Raw genomic sequence first — 22303 nt, 5'->3', positions numbered from 1 at the left:
GTCACTGGATCAGCCCTGGGTCCCTCACCCTTCAAGCTTCTCATCACAGGTATTAGTATTCTTATTATTACTCTGCTTACCTACTTCAGCTCCCACCCCTGGGAACGTAGTCCCCAGTGGCAGGGACTGTATGGGCTCTGGTACTTGGTGTGGAACCTGGTACCCGGCAGTTCCCCAAATCCATTAACTGGAAGCCCCACCCACCCAGGGGTCTAAGCCTCAGGCCAGTTGCCTCTGAGCCAGAACTTTAAGAGTTAAAAAACAGAGCTCCTGGATCCCCTGGGTCCACAAAAGCTGCCCCCTCTCAGCTCAACTCCAGTCCCTCCCATCACTACCCAGAAGTTCAAATCACAAACAATTCCTAGTTCCAAGTGGGCAGATCAGGAGCCTGGAGCCCCTCTCTGGCGGCCAAGGGCCCTTCTTGGGCAGGACCCTCAGGCAGGAGCCCCGCCCCCCCGTTCTCCAGCAGTTGCGGCAGTGTGGGGCAGGCAGCACCCTGCCGAGAGCCCCCCGTCCCACCCCTCACCCCTTCTCCTCTTTCTTCCTAGTCTTCAGGGAACTGGCTCTGGTCAGCACCCTCTTCGAAGGCTGGTCCGTTGCCCCTTCCCCAAGGCCCGGCACCTGGTTCACCCAAGGCATTCTGGGAGCTTCTGCCTGTCCATCTTCCTTCCACAGCTCAGAGAGGCTCCCCTCCAGCAGCAAGGACCCTTTTGCAGAGGAGCTGGGGCACATGGGGGACAGAAACCAGGGCAGGACTTTCCTTGGGGGTCAGGGGAAGTTAATGGGGCAACGATAGGAACCCCAGGTGGGGTCCAGGAGACATAAAATATCTCCAAAGGAGCCCAATCCCCCAAGCCTGCTTATCAGGGAGGGGGTTGGCCAGGCTGATCCGGAAAAAGCCTGTTGGAGATTAAGGAAGTTATTAATGTTTGGAAATGGGATCTGGGCTGTCGGGTATCACGTCACTGCTGCTGAGGGGACAGGCAGGCAAGGAGAGCCCAGCAACTGTGCAGGGGGAGCATTTTAAAGCCCCTTCCATGGAGCATGGAGACAGCCTGGACAAAAAGCTCCCTGGCTTCTGAGACCAGGGGTTGGAAGCGGGTGGCAGGATTGGGGGGTCCTAGGCGAGGTAACGTTCTATCAGCAGCTCAGAGGGACAAGTCAACGGGGACACACTGCGGTCCGGACCCCTGAGGCCCCTGAGGAAGCTCTGGCTAGAGGCTGGGAGGAGGGGCTGGGCCAGGGGAGGTTCCGCAGCTCTCAGCTTCCCAAGGCAATTACTGCACTGACAGCCCCCCACCTGCTACAAAAGCTGTCATCTCTGAACTCCTGTCTCCAGGTGAGTGGGGGTAGGGCTCTCAACAAACACAGAGAAACACACACACACACACACACACACACACACACACACACACTGCAGCACTTACGTGGGGATCTGATGAGATGATCCACATCCCACCATACAGGGCCAAACACACACACACACACACACACACACACACACACACTGTACCAATGTCCTCAAAGTCGACACCCTTAGCACAAAAGACCCCCACTCAAGGTCACCAGCAGCACCCGTTCATACAACCCTCCCCTGCCTTCAAATACAGACAGACAGACAGCCGAACGGGCCCTGCAAAGAGGCGCACAGGGCTGCAGTGCATGCTCAGCCACTCCCAAGCCTCTGAGGACATTCGCACACACAAGCACGTGGCCAAGCCCCTCCTCCACCTCCCCTGAAATTCTGAGACAGACAGAGAGACAGGAAATCCAGGAACAATGCAGGGCAGCCAGTCTGGCACCTGCACGCAAGGAGTGGGCCCGAGTCACACACACACTCGCACACACTCGCACACACTCGCACGTGGGGCAGGGCTGGCCTTCTCCCTGGCTCCTCTCCAGGGAAAGGAGCTGCCTGAAGCTGAACATCCCGGGGTGAAGAATCACACTCCCATTTCCCGGGTTTGCCTTTCCCGAAGGAAGCACGTTGTGTTATGGGCCTCTTGGGCTCTCCCCAGGAGCATCTGACCCCTTCTCTTCTCTAGGACTAAGGCACTGAGCCCCCGCCTACACAGCACCCATGGCCACAGCCCTTCCCCCCACCGTGCCCCCCGCCCCTCTGTGGCGGGCAGGGAGAGAATGGGGCTCCCAGATGCGGCGCCCTGCCCTCACTCCCACAGCTCTCAATCTGGGGCATGGAAGGTGCCTGCCAGGGACCATTCTTCACCTAAGCCCAGAAAGGCCCCACACCTGGGACACCTCTGGGCCCACCTTCGGGGGTCCCCCCTGCGGTCCCCAAAGTCCCCATCGCACTTCTAAGCTGGGGCAGTAGGATGGGGGATGAGTAGGGCTCTCAAGGCTCAGCCCCACTCCGAGAGCTGCCGGGGCGCAGGGAGGGCGGCTCAGCCCGGCTCCTCCTCCTCCCGGTGCCCTCCGGTGATGAATGTCCCTCCTGATGGTCTCGTTAGTTACTGATGGCCTAATCCTGCTCGTTAATTTCCCAGCCCTCGTTAAAAATGAAAAGAAGCCGTTTGTGCTTGTACAAACCCCCAGAACCAGGATGGATGTGCGGGCGCCCGGGGGTGGGGGTGGGGGGTGGGGGCCGGGTCAGGCGGAGCCTCCTCGTTGGACAGGAGGCCCAGCTCGGCCACGCCCAGCCCTGTGCTGGGGGCCGTGGGTGGAGGGCACTGGGCGCTCAGAGCTGTGTGGGAGGGGGCCTCGATTCTCAGTCTGCGCGTGCGTGCGTGTGGTGTGAGTTTCCACGGAAGTGTGCCTATGTGGGCAAGTGGGTCATCTGCACGCGCCCTTGAGAGCGTTCACGAGCCTGTAATTGAGGGGCTGTGGGGGCAGGGCCAGTCCCCGTCCCCAGGGCCCTTGGGAGCCTCACCAGTTTGCGCTGACACCAGTGGCAGAGGCCGCAGAGGACGACAGTGACGCTAAGGCTGACGGTGATGATGGCAGAGACCAGCAGGACATCGCGGGTGGGCGCCCCTGGAGAGGACACACACAGGTCAGACCCTTACTGGCCAGAGCCAGCTACCCTCCCTCAGCCCAGAGCCCCCCGGAACAACCACCCTAACCACACTGGGAGCTCTGCGCCCCAAGTTCTACTCCCAGCTCTGCCTTGCTGGCTGACCTTGGGAAGTCTCTTCCTCTCTCTGCAGCTCACTTTCCTCATCTGTAAAATGGGAGTCTCTGGGCAGGTCTCTCCCAGTCCCTCACTGCACGAGCCCTGCGTGGGGTCCGCACCATCCCCCAAACTTCGCACCCTCGAAGGGAGAGGCCAAGTGTGCCCTTGGCCTAGCCAGGCCTCACCCACCGGACTTTCAAATGCCTCTAAAACAGCCACCGCTTCTGTGTGGCATGTTTCCATCCCCGCCCGCCCCCCGCCCCCCGACCACACACATACCCGGAGCCACAACTCCAGCCGAATTTGCCCAAAGCATTAGTTCCCGTAGTCCCTCTGTCGATATCTGCCCCACAGGTACTGACAGGCCCTCTTAAGTGTTGCCCAAGACTCAACAACTACATGTATAGTCATAGAGGGAATCTCTGGAATGCTCTGACCCGTCCTCATCCCCTTTAGCTCAGCTTTTTTTGGGCTGCAAGTCCACCCAGCGGGCCTCTGCCTCCCATGCCCTAGCCCCTGAGCTCACCTCCAGTCCTCCCACCCCATCGGCTCAGCACCCCCTTTGTTGGCTGGCAATGTCCTAAATGTTCCCCAGGGGCTGCCCCACAGCTTCCATTCTAACAGCTCAGGGGTCCTATGCTTTCGGAGTGGAAACCTTGATGGACTTGCCCTGGGAGCAAAACCCCGTGTTTCTGTGTAAATCCCACCACTTGCTAGCTGTGTGGCTTTAGTCACCTAACCACTCAGTTTTCTCCCCCCGTAAATGCGGATTAGATCTCTTCCCTCCCTCCTCACAGGTGGCTGTAAACACGAACCCAAAGCAAATGTAAGAAAGGCAAAACTTGACCAGAAATCGTCATGTGGGGGAGTGAGTCGACAGAGACCGGCACAGATCACATGTGCTCTGTAAATATGTGTACGGCGGGGATGCGTCTTAAAGTCAAGGAGACGCTGTTTATTTACAGAGGAGCCTGCTTAGGCTTTTCGGTTTCGGTGATGGTGGTAATTAAGAGTTGACAAGATCTGTCTGGTCCTGGTTCCTTAGGTTTTAGCTTCTGGCGTCCGGTGTCTCATGCTTTGCTGCGGGGCCTCATGAAGGAGGGCCAGGCGGTCATCCCCTGTTCTCAGGGCCCTCGGGCCACCTTCCACCACCACTCCAGTGCCCTGGGCAGCCAGTCTGCTGCCCGCTCTCCCCAGAATCCTGATTGGGCCCCACCCCTCCCTCCCCAACCTCCGGAGCCACCGAGCTGTGGGAAAAAGCCACCCTTGCTGGGCGCCTCCTGTCCACCTGCCAGGCCAGCTAAGCTTCCTCCCATCCCAGGTCCACAGCCTCGGTCCCCAGGAAGCCACTGCACCAGTTCACTGTCAAACCTCAGGGCCCACAGCACCAGGGAGCTCTGATCCGGACAGTCCACAGACACCGAGGAACTGGTCCTGCCTTTCCCTCCCTCAGGTGGCGGAGCGCAACTCTGCAAGGCTGGAGGGGCCACATCTGTCACAGTTCTCAGGCCAAATGGGAGGCCTCCATCTTTAACCTCCAGGCTTCTGGGGATGGGGGTGGTGCATAATACCACAGGGCACACCACCAGGGCCCCCAGACCCAGGCCTGTGGTAAAGAGGTGTGCGAACATACCTTCCAAGAATGGGGCTGGCGCTTTTTCTAGCTCTCTTCATGGAAGCTGCCCCTGCCCCATGGGGAGTGTCTGGGGGGCGGGGCGCTATCGATCCCTGGTCCGGGAAGATCCCACATGCCACGGAGCACCTAAGCCCGTGCGCCACAACTACTGAGCCTGCGCTCTAGAGCCCGAGAGCCACAACTACTGAAGCCTGCATGCCTAGAGCCTGTGCTCCTCAACAAGAGAAGCCACCGCAGTGAGAAGCCCGCGCACCACAACAAAGAGTAGCCCCCCACCCCCGATCCCCCGCTCGCCGCAGCTAGAGGAAGCCCCCACGCAGCAACAGAGACTCAATGCAGCCAAAAATAAATAAATAAAATATACAAAAATTTATAAAAAACAAACAAACCCTCCATTAAAAGAAATAAAGTGAAGATAATAATGGCACCCACCCCGTGGTAGTACTCAGTAGATACGGATTATTATTAAGGTTGTTGGGTTAGTCCCCACTCAGGTGTACAGAGAGCTCTGGAAACACAGATGAAGATAGTGGTTGCTAGACTAGGGAGCTATCTGGGAAGGCTTTCCTGAGGAGGCGGTATTTGGTGTGGTCTGGGAGACGGATGTGAGGTGAGGGTAGGACAATCTGGGCAGAGGGAACGGCGAGGGCAAAGGCATGAGAGGGCAAGAAGGATCAGGCGTGTCGTTTGAGGAGCTGGACTAGGTTATGGGGAGTGAAGTGGTGAACCAGGCTGGGAATGAGCGTAGGGCCCGATGGCGAAGGGCTGTGTCTTCCAGGCCGAGGGGCTTCCTGCGTCAGTAGGCCGTAGGAGCCACGGAAGCTTTTTGAGCAGGGGAGGGGCAGGATCAGAGGGGGAGTCAGCGAGCTCACGAGCTGGGAGCTGTGGCAGGAGGTCAGAGTCCAGGTGATTCCTCTGCCCTCGCGCCCTTTCTGCACGCACCCTCCCCCACGTATCTCTGGCCATGGGGCGGTTCTCCAAGGGATTACCTCCCTGGAGCCTCTTCCTCTCTTTGCCAAACAAGGTCCTTATCAAAAACTGCTCTTCAACCCCTGCTCTAGGCTGGAGAGCCCCTGAGGACAGAGGCTGTCAATCCCAAAAGCCAATGGTCCCCAGAGACCCAGGGAATGCCCATCTTAAGCAATTAGTGTTCTGTGGGCATGGAGAATTAGCACTAGGCTTGGAGTCGAGGAGAATGAGGCTGAGGCCTTATTCTGGCCACTAACCAGCTGTGTGGCCACGAGTAAGGCGCTCGACCTCTTGGAATCGGTGCCTTCATGTGTGGAGAGCTGATCCTTCCTCACTCTGATGAGAAGCAGGGGTTCTAGGTGTTCCACATGCAGCAACAAATTCGTCTTCACAACAATAACCAAGGTGAGCATTAAGATTGTCCCCATCTTACAGATGGGGAAACTGAGGTACGGAGGGGCCAAGTACTTTGCCCAAGGTCATTCAGCTAGTAGGTGGTGGAGCCAGGGTTCGAACCCAGGCAGTCTGACTCACAGTCTACATTCTTTGTCTTGACATCACACCCACTACAGAGGCGAGTGGTCAGTGGTTTTCCAGGTGTGTTCTTTGGAACACCTAGGGCTCCCAGGAATTTCTCAGGGGCCACAGAGATGGATGCTGAGCAGGTGGGGCTGTGTCCCCTCAAGCCCTGTTCAACGAAAGCAGCCCGGTTTCCCTGTTTCACATCTTGGGCTTCCACAGAAAGTTCCATTTGAGGAAAGGGATGTGTTACTAAGGAAAGTTGAACCCTCCTGGATCAGTGACCCTAGGAACCCCTGCAGCATGAATGGATGCTGGCATCTTCCAGGCAGCTGACCCCTCCCCAAAAGATTCCCAAAGATTCCCTGCCCCCCACCCCAAGCAACCCTTGGACAGCCCTTGAATCCACGGTAAAGCAAATGATTGCCAGTGCAAATTGCATCGATGCTGTGAACAAAAATGACACAATGTCCTCGGCCTGCACGCAATATTGCCATCAAGGGAGGCAAGCCTGTTCTTGCCTGCCAGCCAGGGTGAAACCATTCCCAGAACACGGAGTCACTGTGTCTCGGGCTGCAAGGGACCTTGGAAGTCAGGCCTCATCAATGAACGAATGCCCTGGGCAGCCCTGTCAGGGGCAGGAAGCTGCTTATGCGGGATGCAGACCCTCCACAAATGGGCGTTGGTAGCTAGGGCTGCTGTGTCTTGAGCTGAGCTCAATCTGTCTCCCTGGAACTTCCCCCCAAGGTCCTAAGCTTGTCCTCTGGAGCTGCCGGGGACAAGCCGGCTCCCGCTGCCACATGACAGGCCTCCAAATCCTTGCTGACAGCTCTCATGTCCCCTTCCAGTCTTCTCCAGGCAAAGCTGCCCCAGCCCTTCTAACCCTTCCTCCGATGACATACATGGTTTCAAGTCCCCTTAGCGTCAGCATATTAACATTTGGGGAAAGAAAATATTGCAGCCCTAGTCAGCCTTTTGACAGAGCTGAGTTCCACGACCTATCCTTGGGCAGAGGAGACATCTGGGTCCCAGGGATGAGACACAGACAAGGGCAGACGGATGACATCGGGAGACTTGGGAGGCTGGGTGAGCCAGGAACAAGGAGAGCTAGGCCTCTGGGGTCCAGTCCCAAGGGTGCCAGGACGTGAGATGTAAACTCAGGCATGTCCCTGACCCTCTGCCCAGGCCTTTGGCGGCCATGTCAACCGATTAGAGCCCAGGATTAATGACAATCCAGTAGAGTCCTGTGGGCTTTGCCAGGTGCTGTGGGCATAGCCCATGGTTCTGACCATGCCACCCCACCGGGAGCTCTCAGCGTAAATAAAACCTGTGTGCTTGAGGAGGTGGCCCCCTTTTGAAGGTGGACAAGATGCCCACACACAGTCTTCCCTTCTAGAACATCAACTCCATGAGGGCAGGGCTCAATCTCATGTTCACTGCTGTCTTCCCAGCACCAAGGACAGAGCCAGGCATATAGTAGGTGCTCAATAAATGCTTGTTGAATGAATGAGTGAGGAGGAATCCCAAGCCTCTAGGAATGATAGTAATAGAGGCTACCATTTATTAAGTGCCTACTGTGTACCAGACTATGAAGGTAGGGGCTGTATCTGCTTTGTTCATTCTGATAACCTCTGTGACAGGCAAACCCACAGGAGGTGCTCAGTAAATATTTGTTGAATGCCCAGTGCTTGCATACGTTATCTCACTTGTCACCCAAACAAGATGGGATAGAAGAGATGGGACGGGCTGCAGTGAGAGAGTTTGAGAGCCTCTCTCTTTTAAACACACACACACACACACACACACACACACACACACACACACACACACCCCAGGATCCCTTCTGGTCTTCCCCCATGCCCATCTTTGACGGACAAGTCCTGATTTTTCTAGACCCAGATGAAAAGCACCTCCTTCAGGAAGCCTTCCATAATCTCCCCAGTGGGAATTAATTTCACAGAGCTCCCATCACACTGTGCCTGCACCCTTCTTTTAAGGTGCAGTGACTAAGTGCCAGGGCTCTGGAGCCAGACTGTCAGTCAGGCAATTCGGATTTTTATTCTTCCAAGTTGTGTGATCTCATCTCTGTGTGCCTTGGTTTGCCCATCTGTAAACAGGGATAGTACAGGCCCCATAGCACTACTGTGAGGTTTAAAGGAATTAGCACAAAGAATGCACTTAGCACAGTGCCTGACACGGAATAAGTAGGCAATAAATGCTAGCTATTATCGTAGCATTACCACGTCGAACCCTGCATTAGAGACATCTGAGGCATGGAGTTGGCCCTCAATGTGTTGAATGAAATACTGAATACACATTCAGTTTTCCCCACAGGGTAGCAGAAGCCAGGGGTCATGTCTTATTCGATCTTGTGCACCCCTGATCCCTGCCCCAGGACCTGGCCCAGGGCTTAACCAAGAGCAAGCATCAGTGAACACCTATGGCAAGGAATGGGGAGGGCTGAGGCATGGGGCTGGGGGGTGAGGGTGGGCAACAGTTGGAAGCCAGGCTGGGCTTCAGGTGTGAACTGCAGACCTGACCCCGTCCCTTGCCAGGGCTCTGCCCCCACTCCCAACTCCTTCTCATCTCCTCAGCAAGCCATGATTTATAGATGAACAGAATCAAACAGGGCCGCTGGCTGCTGAGATGCCCTGAGGAGCTGCCAGAGAGGGAATGGACTTCTGAGCGCAAGCTCACCAGCTGCCCAGGGTGGAACAGGAGGGGAGGGGGGAGCAGGTGCGCACCTACAGGCCAGAGACGCGGACACCCATGGCTCACATACAAGAGCCACGGAGACTCACCCTTGGCACAGACGACTATGCCCGCCTCCCGCATATAAACACACGTGCACGCGCGCACACACACAAGCCATGCTGACTCACCCCTTGAATGGACACCCATGCTCACACACACAAACATGCACACACACCCACGGTCACGGTCACGGTCATGGTCACGAACAGATGCCTAGACCACTCTGCTGTCCACGAGGTCTAAATGTTCATGCACTTCCTCTGGCTTGGAATTCTCTCCCCATGCACATCTGTCCTCTGGAGCAGAGCAGTGGGACAGGCAGTACACTTGCAAATGACTTGGGTTCAAGTCCCACCTCTGCTCCTGGCCAGTGACCCAGGACGAGTCCCATTCTGGGCCTCAGTGTTTTACCTTCAAATGATGATAAGAACCCCTGCCCTGCCCTGCTGGGGTGTTGTCAGGATCAAATAATAGCTAACATTCATTGAGCACGTGCCTTTTGTGGCAGACACTGTGCCAGGAAGTCTATAGGCACCATCTCATGTGCTCTCTGCAACCTTTACCATTGTTATCCCCATTTCGCAGAGGAAAAAAACAGGTGTGGAGAATTAAGGCAGCTTGAACTTGCCCTTGACCCTGCTACGGCTGTCCGCCTCTGAGCTGAAGCACGTGACAGCACTCTGTCACGTGCTACACTGCGTGACCCGGCCACACCCTGCTTCCCTCCTTCCTTCGAGAAGGCCAAGCTCTTTCACACTTGAGACTTCACATAGGCTCTTGCCTCTGCCTGGAATGCCCTCCCTTCTATTCTCTTCTTTCTATTCTCAAGATCCCTAGACAAAGATGGTCTTCATTCCCTCACACATTCCTTTCTGTTGCCCCCGTAACTATGACAATTCATCACTGTGGATTAATAATTAGCATTTTGTATGTCTTTCCCCCACTGGGAACACTTGGAGGGCTGAGACCCCCCCAGATCACTCATCTCTGTAGCCCAAGGTCTGGTACATAGGAGAGGCTGGATAAATATGTGCTAAACAAATGCATGAAATTATTCAAGGTCCACGTGAGCCTTCCTCCTCCAGGAAGCCCTCCCTGATGACAGGCGTTCACAGCAGTCTCCAAACTTGAATGAACTGCCTTCTGTCCAGCCTCCTTTTCTTGGGAGTAGGCCTGTCCTCCAAGCAGGGCTAAGAGGTTCTCCTCACTGCTCGGTGTCTCCGACAGCCCATAGTCCAGGACACGATATAGAGGAGCCATCGGACATGTTGGAGATCTAGGCACATAGGCTCTTTTCCCCAGGATCCACTTGCTCTGACACTCTCAGATGGTGACACACACACTCCCCACATCTTGCCAGTCCAAAGTTGTCCCATCACCCCCACACCCTCCTAACGTCCTGGAGTCATCCTCAGATCCCAGGCCCTTGCTTTCCTCACCAAGTGCCTTTAGCCATAGTAACTAATGTATGCTCAGCACTGAATCATGTTCACAGTCCTTAGCACCCTCTGAAGGTAAATCCTCTTATCCTCATTTTACAAAGAAGGAAACTGAGGCTCAGAAGGGGTCAACACTTGCCCACACAGCAGAAGAGAGACAAAGCCAGGATTGAGCCTGGAGTCTGGAAGACCTCAACTCTGTGCCCCACGGGAGCTAAGCCTTAAAACAAGTTGCTCCGAGGATAGATGGAAGGGAAGAAAGAAATGGAGTGAACACAAAACAAAGAGCAGCCAGGGAAAGGGCTTCCACTTCCCCACGAACTCCCCCAAGCACTTCAGCGACCCCTCTTACCCACACACCTTTGCCACGGCTCCTTCCCACCTCCACTGCCCCAGCCCCTGGCCTCAGTAAAGCAGCCTCATTAGACAGATGCTCAGATGTTCTCAAAGTCTCAGAACGGGTTGGGGGCTGGGTGCCTGGGGCCGAGCAGAAGCAGGAAGAAGAGGCGGGTGGGGTACCTGAGGACTTTCCCAGGGCCGTGTCTCTGGTACGGACTAGGGTGCAACCACTATTCCAGAGATAAAGCGGTGATGCTGCGGATCACATTCCCATCCTGGTCCTGCCTCCTCCCACTTGATTCTGCACGACAGTGCATCATGCCCCAGCGCCTCCCCCCAGCATCCTTCGGTGGCTGCAGGATGACGTTCGAGGTGGAAAACAGCGAAAGCTGGAGTCACAGGTTTCCACAGGAAGCACCCCTCCACGTGCACAGAGAGCATATGGAAATGGGGGAAGGTGGGAGGGCAAGGGCAGAGCCTACCAGTCCCAGGGCTATTTGGGCACGGGAAGGGAACATTTCTGGTGCCTATCCCACCTCCCTTCCTCTTCTCAACCCAACACACACAAGAAAGCCAGAAAAAGGCAGAGTGTGGGAGAAAGCAACAGAAAACCAGTGAGCTAAACTCTGAACCCCAGACAGCCAGGCAAAGCTCCAGGCCTCGAAAGCAGTGTCGGCCTCACCTGGGGCGGGAACAAGGCTGGCAAAAGAGGAGGCCTGAGGGGAATTGTTTCGGAAAGTTACAAGTAGCTGAAAATAGGGGCTTAGTGAGAGCAAGCCTCCTCAACCTTGACTGTAATAAAAACAGATAATGTGTGAGTGAGCTAGGGAGAGTGTGCTGGCAGGGGCCGCAGAGGCCGCCTGGATGCAGACGGTTTAGAATTCAGAGGAGATGCCAAGTGAGTAAACAGCGAATGAAGGATTATCCGGATGGGCCAGGAGCCGTTCCAGCAAGAAATTGGACGGGGACATGTCAGGATCCACAAGCACTCCGACTTCTCACCAGGGAGCGGGGCCTGGTGAGCTACGAGGGCCTCATCCACACCTTCTCTACCTCTGCTCTCTCTTCCAGCAGAGAGTGTGGCCTTGGTAATAATGGCTCAGGTTGGTTCAGTGCAGAACAGTTTACAAAGTGCTCCAGAGTCTACCAAGTGTTTTAAATCCATCGTCATATTTAATGGAGGTGATGGGGGTATCTTCTGCCCAGTGAGACCCTCCTCTCACCACAGCCACCCCTCCAAAAAACTCCCACAATTCCTGGCTTAGGAAAGCCTGGTGCATCTGGCTTCAGTCTTCAGCTTCAAAAGAGGGGATGCGGGGCAATAGGCCATCTGTAGACCCCAGAGAGCTGCTGAGTATGGAAGTCATCAGGGTCAAAGCCATTCAGGACAGACAGGGCCAGGTGCCAGCTCTGAGCAGGGAGCCCAGACTGAAGGGTGTCCAGCCAGAAGTTAGCCCGGAACATGCCACCCACCCTGATCCCAAAGCTGATGAGCTGCCTGGGCAGCCATGAAAACGATCATGTCCATCAGGGCAGCAGGACCCCAGGAAAAGGAGGAGCTCAGTTGGAGGGTCTCCCCGCCAGGAGTGTGGAGCGGTGGCAGGATCAGGAACGTGTGATGATTAAGTGCAGACCTTGACCACTAGTAACTCCTACGAATAATGCATTGTTGTGTCTTGGCCTAAATCAGCACCTTACTGTTATTAATAATACACGGCTGCAAAGAAGCTGGGGTTGGAACGGTGTGCTGCATTTTATCTGAGGATCTCAGAGCACTTAAGAGTTTCTCATGCTGATGACTCAACACTATCTCCCCAAGTCATAGGCTTCCTTACAGGACAGGGCACCTGTCCTGCCCTGACGCCCTCCCACCTGAAGCTTGGAGCCATGAAAGCCACAGGGTCTAGGAATCTCCTACCCTGGGATTCAGATTCTTGATCTTTTGGTGGCGGAGGGGGTCCACTTAATCTTCACCAGCTCAAGGGCTCTCAGGATGCACCATGATGTGAAGCTGCTCTCGGAGACGGTCAGGAAGGAGGGATATAACCAGTGGGAATCCAGGTGTGGGAGAGGTGGATGGAGAGAGACCACTGTGGATCTGAACCCAGTTCTGCCACCCACCGTCACTGTGGCTGTGTGACCTCAACTAACTCAACTGCCTGGCCCCAAGTCTCCTCGTTAGAATATAAGGTGTCCGAGACTCCCTCTTGGAGGTGCCATTCTTCCATATTCTGGGGGTATTGTTTGCACCACAAATATTTGGATGGATCCACAGAGCCCGCTGCTCTGAACTCTGTCCGCGGTGCTGAAACAACGATCGGCCCACGGCCTCTGTCCTTGGTGCTGAAACAAACTCAGTCCCGAGACTGCCCCCTCCTCCAGGCCACCCCGTGCATTGCCCCGGGCGAGCGGAATTCAGGAAACCAGAACCTTTTTCAGGACTGCAGCGTAGCGGTCCTACCTTACTCTGCTAATCACTCCCTGATAAGTCCGAAGTTGAAGCCACAGCAGTGAGCAGCCCGACCTCAAGAGCCCCCTTTCTTGGAGGAGGTCCGGAGATACCAAGAACCCAAGTCAGCAGCCCTACTCCAGAGAAAAAGAGTTGCCCCGCTAATGTAAATGCCGCATCCCATTCCCTCAGGGGACCCCGCCGCACTGCCTCCTGGCGGCTGGCGCGGGTACTGCGCTCAGATCAGGAACACAGAAGGTCCCCAGCGGTGGCGCTGGGCGTGTGGGGAAGGAGCGGCAGACGGTCGGGCCCTCGCCGCCCCCTCACCCCTCCCGGGGAAATCTGGAGCTCTGAGCTTGCAGTGCTGCCAAACACCCCAAAGCTCCAGGCTGTCTGACTGTTTTCCAGCCACCCTGGGGTGCCATGCTGCCCCATTCACAGCAAAGACTCAACCCACATTGCTGGACGCTACCAGGTGAAACTTCCTGTTCCCTCCTCCAAGGTGGGTGGGGTAGACCTGTTTAAACAAACACAACCTTCTCTCCCGCTGCTGGGCCAGTCCTAACGAGATGAACACACAGACCTGTAATACCCCTCCACCAGGGCAGAGGCTCTCTACCTCACACCCACCCACATAAGAAACTTGCCCACGGCTCTTGCCTAGGAAGAAATGTGGGTTGGGGGAGAAGCCCATAGCTGCAGCCCACTCCTCTCTTCCCACCCCACGGGTAGGGGCACTTTGAGAAGCAGATCTGCTTGGTTAGCCTCACTGGGTGTAGAAATTCCCCTCTTCCAAAAACAAACAGCAAAACAAAACCACCTGAAGAGAACACCCCAAATCAGCTTCTCTGGATCCAGGTATGGATAAAGATAATATCCTTTAATTACAGTAGATATAGCTAATATCAAATGTTGAGCACGTACTGTAGGCCAAGCACTGTGCTAAGAGCTCTGCGAACATTATCACGTTTAGCCTTACCAAACCTCCCTCTCCCAGGAAAGCATCATGATCCGCATCCTACAGATCAGGAAAGTGGAGCTCAGAGAGGTGAGGTGACCACTCAGGGTGGTGCAAGTATTGAGACTGGCATGGGAAACCACATCCGTCTGCCCTTAATCTTGCAGCTCAGCTGGGTCCGCCTCACCATCCTTCCATGTTCTTTGGGAAGCCTCAGTGCCACTTAGGTGTTTCCAGGACTACCCCACCCCTCCACGATCCTCACGTCTCAGCTGAGAGCCACATGGAGGAAGACAGTAGCACCTCACACTCCCACAGCACTTTGCAGCCTGCAAATTGCTTTCATAGCCACCGTCCAAATCAGCCCTCATGGCATTGAAGCCCTCCTTTGATTTTACAGGAGAGAAAAAAACTAAGGCTCAAAGGAATAAGTTTTGTCCCAAGTCACACGACGAGTAGTGGAGCCACAAGTCAGATGAAGGTGGTGGGACTCCCAGCCCAGAGCTCTCTCTTGCCACTTCTTCAAGGCTGAGGTCCCGCAGGCAAGCCGGAAGTGGGTCTTGAGGGCTTTCATCTCAGGTCAGGCTTCCTGAGGCCCTGACCTGGGCTGCTTTCCTTCTCCTGCTCCCTAGGGGAGCATCAGTTGGCTCAGCTCTAACTTGGAGTCTCCAAGTCTCATTCTAAATGAAATTTTTTTCCAGGCAATTACTTCCTGCTAATTAGGAGGCAAGACTGACAGTCCCTGGGCCCTGGGCTGACCCCTTTACTCAACTCACAGGGGTGGGGGGTTCTTGAGGTACTAGGTAGCAGCAGCAGCCACAGAAACTGCCTGGATCGGCCCCATCATTTGAAGGAGGCCAGGAAACTTTTGAGGGCAGGGGGACTGGTGGTGGAGTAAGCGGATCCAAGGAGTGGGAAGAAGGGAGGTGGGGATGCTGAGGGGGGGGGGACTCTGAAGTGGAAGAGAGCCAGGGGACAAGAAGCTGGAAGGAGCCTAGATGTGCCATGCAGAGTAAGAGAGAGACCTAGGCTCAGGAGCAGCAGGGGGAGCCGGGAGGATCCAGAGAAACGGGGACACGTCACAGGGAGGAAAAAGGAGGCATCTCAGGAAGCAGGAAGACAGAAGAGGAGGGAGAGATCTCCCTTCTGCAGAGGGAGGAAAGAAGGCACCCTGGAAAATGGTCAAGATTACAGAAGTGGAAGAGGTAGAGGCGGGGAGATACTGGGAGACTCCAGAAAGGGGAAGGAAAGAGGAAGGAGGAACTGCTAAAGGAAAACCCTGGGGAGAAGGGGAGGAGCTGGGGGAGGACAGCTGGAGTGGCAGCTCCCAGGGCCCCAAGAAGGGCTCTCTCTACATCATTGTCCTTGAGCCTCCCCCAATGTCAGTGCCCAGCCAGTCGGGCCTGCACATCCTCCTACGCAGCCACAGGTGTGGGCGGGCATGATGGCAGGCCACCAGCCGGCTCAGGCCCCAGATGCTCCACTCACCCAAGGCAGCCAGCCGACTTTCCTTCCTGCCAACCTGCCACCCCCTCCAGCAGGCTAAGCCAGGACCCTCCTGGGTCACAAAACAACATGACCAAGGGGCTCCGGGGCTGTGTGGTCTAGCCCCTCCACTTTACAGAGGGAGAATCAAGGTCCAGAGAGGAAAGACTGCTTGTCCAAGGTCACAGAGCAAGTGAGTGGTAATGCCAGGTGAAAAGGGATCAGGGGCTAAGTTGCAGTGGTGGGTCCTGTTCCCTCCTGGGCAAAGCCAATAACAGGAGACAACACAGGTCTTGGTCACCAGCAAGTCAGCCCCTGATCAGTCTAAGCTCTGTGGAGTGTGGGGTGGCAGGCAGAAGGGAGTGAGGGTTGCCAGGGGCTGGAAGGGAAGCAAAGGAAGTCACCATTTATAGAGCACTAGGTGGGAGGGTTCTGCAAGGGTTACAACTGCAGCTAACATTATTGCACTTACTAGGTACAGTGTTCCCACCACTTAAGACATTACATGCAGATCTCATTTAATCCCCACGATAACCCTATAGAGTATGTATTACTGTTACTCTATTATAGGGAAGAAACTGAGACTCAGGAGGGTTGAGTAACTGGCAAAGTCCGCAGACTAACCAGCGGCCTGGTTCTAACTCAGGCGGCTGGCCACTGCTTTGAGGACCTCTCTACCCCAGCGCTATCTGAAGATGCTCAGATCCCAGAGTTCCCAAGATCCCAGCCCAGCCCTGGCAGAATCTAGGCCCCAAATGCCAATGGGGTTACAGTTCTGTGTTGTGGAGGCTTCTTGTGGCCCAAAGGAGGTCTCAGACTTGAACAAGCCCTGTCTTAAGGTGCTGGAGTCTGGGTTCTAGTCCTGGCTCTGCCACTAACATACTGTGTGACCTTGGGCATGTCATTTGCCCTCTCTGGCCTGGTGCTCCCACCTATATCATCAAAGGGTAGGACCAGATAACAAGAGCTAGTATGCACTGTGCTAACTCTGTGACAGGCACGGTTCCAGGCAGTGTATGGACATTAACTCAGCGAACCCTCCCAGCAGCCCTCTGAAGTAGGAGCTATTATTGCCTCCATTTTACAGACGGGGAAATGAGGCAATGAAAGGTTAAGTAACTTGCCCAAGGCCACAAAGCTAATCAATACGTGGCCGATCTGGGATTCGCACCCCATTGATTTTGATGCAGAGCCCCTGCTCTGGCTGCTACGCTGCATTGTTTCCCTAATGACTCTCTCAGCCCCTGCTTGGTGCCCCAGAGAGATCTGCCTATGTCCCTCTGCACAGGCACACATGCCATCATATTTCCACATGGGAAGCACACACACCATCATGTGTCTGCATGACACGACATGCGTTTGCTCAGGCTTCCACGCCCGCTCCTGTGCTTCCACCCAGTTTCTGTCTGGAATAGCCACACACGGCCATCCATGTCCACAAGAACAGGCCAGCTCCGGCAGGCCCACATGCACGCATACACATGGACGGCCCCCTTTTCTGGGCTGACTCGTGGAAGCCGTGTGCCAGGCTGCAGCACATGGCCACGTGGTAGTGATGTGGGCCGCCACACCCCTTCTCCTCTGCCCCCCTCCAGTGCCTGGGTGGCTCGCACGTCACATCCCGCACCTGCCAGCACCCCCATCCACGATGCCTTCCTCACACCTCTCCCCAAACAGAAGCGGGCACCTTCTCCAGGAAGGAAGCAGGCACACGCCCAGCCTGGCTCCCACAGCCCAAAGATGCCAGCCAACCTGGGGGTGGAGAGGGAGAAAGAGGCATCGATTGGAGGCTCTGGGGGCCCGAGGTCCACGGTTCCTGTCTGAGACTAAGCCCTCCCTTAGGTCTGAGTGCCAGAGCTGAGCTCTCAAGACCCTAGAGATGCCAGCTCCCCTTTGCATTGCCAGATATGGAGCCAGACGGGGGACCAGGGGACAGTGGCTCTGCCCATCGCTCCTGAGCAGGACTGTGGTGCCGAGAGGGCTTCTCTACCCAAGTTACCATTGCACCCCCTACAACCCCATCCCTGGTCCCTGCTCTCTCCTCTCTCTGCCCAAGCATCTCAGAGCTCTGGGTATTTTTAGGCCTCAGCTGACAGGCTGTGAAATCGCTCCCTTCACACCTCCCTAACCAGGCGGGGGCTGGAGAGGGAGGAATGGGGTTCTGTGTGCGGGGGGTACACACACAGCCGATTCATCAGGCTCCTCCAGGGCTGGCAGGTGCCAAGCAGGGAGTAAGGGGTGCCTCCCCTTGAGTGACAGGATCCTTCCATGGGGCCTGGAGAGAGGGAGAGGAGACAGGGTGGGAAGGAGGCTCCGCCCCACTCCAGGGACCTGAGAACAAAGCTTTAGGGGACACGGAGCGCTAAAGCAGGTGCTAGGGCCAATACTGATTCCCAGCCCTCCCTTCCGGGTGATGGGCCGAGAGACAGGCTGGCTCAGATCCTAGTGGGATAAGGGAGGCACTGCACAGTGTCGCCCAGTGGTTAAGACCTAGGTTTGGGAGTGAGGCTGACTTGCAATCTCATCCCTGCTCTACTGAGTGACGTGGTGAGACACTCCACCTCTCTGGGCCTCAGTTTCCTTATCTGTACAAGAGTGGTAATGATATCTCCCTGAGGGACTGCTGTGAAGATTAAATGAAAGATGTAGGTGAAGAACAAGACGGTCTGTGGACCCACCAGGCACTGCTAAGAGATTCTCCTTTGCTGCTTTCCCTTACCGGCAAATCCTCCTATTTCTTCTCTGGGCTGCCTCCTTACCGTGATCCCTGAGGCAGGAGCCCATAGTTCAGCCTGGCTCTTTGGTGTCTGCTGGACCCTCTCCCGCAGGGGAATAAATCCCCAGCTAAAGTGGTTAGAAAACGTAGACCATCCCCATCCCCCCGCTTCCTGCTGCAGGGCACACATACACATCACATGTGCACACGGACCCAAATGCCAACATGCTTGCATGCTGCCAGTGCCTGGGTGTGAGAGCGTTTGCTCTGGGATGGCCCCCTAGGGAAGTGGGAAGATGTACCCAGGCCCTGCTGTGAATGGGCCCCTGTGCCAGGGGCCGTGGGCACGGGGAGGGGGGTGGCCTGCCTAGTTGCTGTGGAGACAGGTTGGCTCTGGCGGGGCTCTGGAGCTCAGGCCTGGCAGCTGGAAGTTGAGCTGTGCGGCTCCTCCAGGGCTGGGCCCTGATACCCACGGTGGGGGCAGCGGGTGCAGAGCGATTCTCAGGAAACTTAACCGCGTTCGCTGGGCCCTGGGCCTGTCCACCTTGGCTCTACATTTCTCCTTGGGAGGGAGAGATACCCCAGCCCCCTAGGTAAGCCCCCGGTAGGGAGGGGAAATCTGTGCCCACCTGCGCCAGGCTGTCCGCTTGACTGCCCAATACCCACCACAAGCTTTCGAAGGCCAGGGTCCCAGACCACCTGGTATGGGTTCTTGGGACACAGCCCTGTGCAGGTGAGGGACTGAGGAGGGTCTGGGCAGAGGTGGGAACAGATATGTTAATGGCTGGGCCTCCAGCTCCAGATATGGGCCTGTCTCCAGGCTTCCCACCCTCCACACTGGCACCAAGTTAAAGTTCTTTATAGAGATATGCTTGAAAGCCATCCATGGCCCACCATTGCCCTAATCAAAAAAATAAATAAAGTCCAGCTTTCCTATTTCAGAATGCCAGGACCTTCATAATCTGGCCCAGCCCACCTTTCCCAACCCTCAACTCCCGCTATTGCCCCCCAAAGGACTCCCTTCCAGCCCCCCATGCTCAGACACTCACAGCTGCCTCGACTGGCCAAGACCTGTCACACCTCTGGGCCATTGCATGTGCTGTCCCCACCACGCAGAATGCCTCCTCCCTGCCTGCTCACATGGCAAGCTCTTATCCTTCCTCCAAGACCCAAAGCCCCGGACCCAACGCTCATGCTCCTGGGTCTGGTGGTGTGGCTGGAATCCCAAATCAACTTCTACCTGCAAGTGCCCCCGTCCCAGGGTGGTCTGAGGATGGACGAGCTAACGTATGTCGTGGCACCTATGGAACGCTCCACACATCTTTGCTGTTTTGATGGTAACTGACAGACTCTGCCTTGGTGAAGCCCTCCCCAGGCCTCCTCCACCAGGGCTGAGGCAGGCCTATCCTCCTCGGAGCTTCCGGAACCCTCGTCCCACACATCAATCGCTCGGTGCAGGGAGATGTTGATAACAGCTGCCGTTGACTGAGTGTTTACTATGTGCAGGGCTTTCTGCTAAAGATGTTTTCTGCCTTATCTCATCCTCCAACCCCATGGGAGGTAAGAACCATCATCGTACCCATTTAACAGAGGAGGAAACTGAGGCCAGGGTGGTGAGTAACTTGCTTCAGGGACACAGCCGCAAATGTCTCTGCCAGAAGCTGTTTGACCCCAAAGACCTAGCTTAAGCAAGCCAACCCCTGCTTCGCAGATGTAAAGTGCGCAGCACATCCTGCATGCTCCACAAATAACAACTTGCTATTATTGTCCCATTGTTATTATCAGGGGAGGGAACAGGGTATGCTGGGTGACCTAAGAGGGGCTTCCTTAGGCTGAACCCCCTATAAAGCAGGGGACTCCCGTTTTCCTGGAGAAAGAAAGTGAGGGCTCAGAGGGGTCCTTGATCTGCCAGGGACTGGGGTTAGGATGGCAAGGAGTGAAGAGGGAGCCCCAATATCTGGACCCGGTGGACGTGAGGAACCTGAAGGAGGCTGGAGTGAGCGAGTACGCGAGGGTTTCATGGCAGGCCCAGGTTGGGCAGAGCAGGAGAGGGCCTGCCGTGCCACTGGTTGATCTGGCCACCACTCTCTGGCCCCACTGACACCACCCCGTGGTAATGAGACGGATCCAATTTGTACCCAGGGCCCCGCCGGGAGCATCTGCCACGGCAGGGTTTGAAGTAATTTAATTGGACACATTAGCCACACAGCTCTGTCCTCTGCTCCCCTCGTGGAGGGCCTCAAGCAGGCACCCCTCGGGGCCTCCCACACCCACCACCCCGCCTGGCTGGAAGCAGGGTGCTCGCTTCGCCAGCTAGCACTGTGAGACGGACCTGCTAGGATGGACCCCTTGGCACCCCACCTCTCTCATTTTGGGGGCTCCTGAGGGCTCTAGAACCACAGGGCTGGGGTTTTGGGGTTCTCTAGGCCCAAAGTTCTCCCCTTTCTCTGATGCAACCAGCAACTCCCAGCTGGGGCTCAGACCTCTCCCGCCTGTCTCCTCCGATGGGCAGAAACGGTCACCCCTTTTCTCCCCAAGCCAGCTGGAGAACTCCAACTTCCTGCACTCCAGGAAGGGCATCAAAGAAGGAGGGCCACTACCAAGATTGAGGTTGGGTGGGCAGTTCTCTTAGGGCTCTGGGAAGGGGTGCACACACACACACACACACACACACACACACACACACACACACTGAATCAGACAACACATATGCACGCCCAGTTACACACACACACACACACACACACACACACACACACACACACACACGGACAGACCCACACGCTATTGTGGACATGCCTGTATCTGTACAGGCCAAAGCTCCACCACCACCCACCACCCCCCATCCATGCCCGTGCACGCCACACAGCCAGGTGAGGCCCCGCTCCCAGCAGATGGAGCCCTCAGAGGTGGACATGCTGGCAGGTGGGAGGGTGTGGCAGGGGGCAGGCAGGGCCCCTGGAGGGCACAGGCCCCGCCTGGCTGGGTACAGGGCCAGGGGAGCTGCCCTCCCCCAACGCTTTCCGTCACAGCTCCCTGGGCACCTCGACGCACCTCGCTACAAATCCACTCACTAGCTGCTGTTTACAGGGGGCACGGAGCTCAGCCGAGCACAGCAAGTACGGCCATCCAGCTGCCACCCGCGCACACACACAGGTACACACGCAGCGCAGCGCTTCTGTGCACCGGCCCCACCCTCCCACTCCCTGGGTGCTGCAGCCCCACACACTCAATCCCTCGGACATGTCAACTCCCCAAACGTCCCAGCTCACCATACCAGTCGGCTCCCAGCCCAGCCTCACAGGCGACACACCTCTTCCAAGGGGCTCCTCCAGGCAGAAGATGCAGAGCCCCCCAGGGCAGGCCCGACGTGCCAGCCCACTTTCTGACCAACTGGGTCCAGAGTTCCAGGCACAGGCTCTGGGCGCCATCCAGCCCCTTCCACAGGTCCCATGCTGCCTGCCAACTCCATTCCAACCCTTGGGGAATTCTGCTGGGTGAGACCAAAGTCCTGCCCTCCAGACACAAGTTGGACAGGGCCCAGCAAGCCTGCCCCCGCTGCCCGGAAGGTCAGGGACATCCACGTCCGTGGAACTGGCAAGGTCCACCTGGCACCACTGGCTGAGGTCCCCTGGCAAGGCAGGTGGGCACCCGGGCCGGCCTGGCACAGGCTAGCTCTGGCACCTGGCCAGACCAGTGAAAGCCCCAACAGAGAGCGCTGACCTTACTGGCAGCATATGCCACCTGCCTGGCACTGCCCAGGGGACAGGGCGCCGGCTCCACGCAGGGCTGCCCGCGCCTACCTGAGATGCCTCCGTGCCTCCGAGGAGCCTGGGCAGCCAGCTGCTCTTCCAGCCAAGAGTCCTCTGCTCAGGACTGGGCCTCCCGCACGCCACCCCGACCCCGAGC

General features: G+C 56.4%; 1 protein-coding gene across 1 annotated transcript in view; it reads right to left on the bottom strand.

The window, feature by feature from the left end:
• The window catches only part of SYT7 (synaptotagmin 7), a 61006-nt gene that overhangs the window by 31719 nt on the left and 6984 nt on the right, over positions 1–22303 (bottom strand). Inside the window, exon 2 of the mRNA XM_007462174.1 lies at positions 2888–2991. Within this exon, the coding sequence (XP_007462236.1) occupies positions 2888–2991 (104 nt within the window). The remainder of the gene's footprint in view (positions 1–2887; positions 2992–22303) is intronic.

Source organism: Lipotes vexillifer, unplaced genomic scaffold (assembly GCF_000442215.2).
Source record: "Lipotes vexillifer unplaced genomic scaffold, Lipotes_vexillifer_v1.1 scaffold1129, whole genome shotgun sequence".
NCBI lineage: Eukaryota > Metazoa > Chordata > Mammalia > Artiodactyla > Lipotidae > Lipotes > Lipotes vexillifer.
This window is presented reverse-complemented; position numbering and strand designations above follow the sequence as displayed.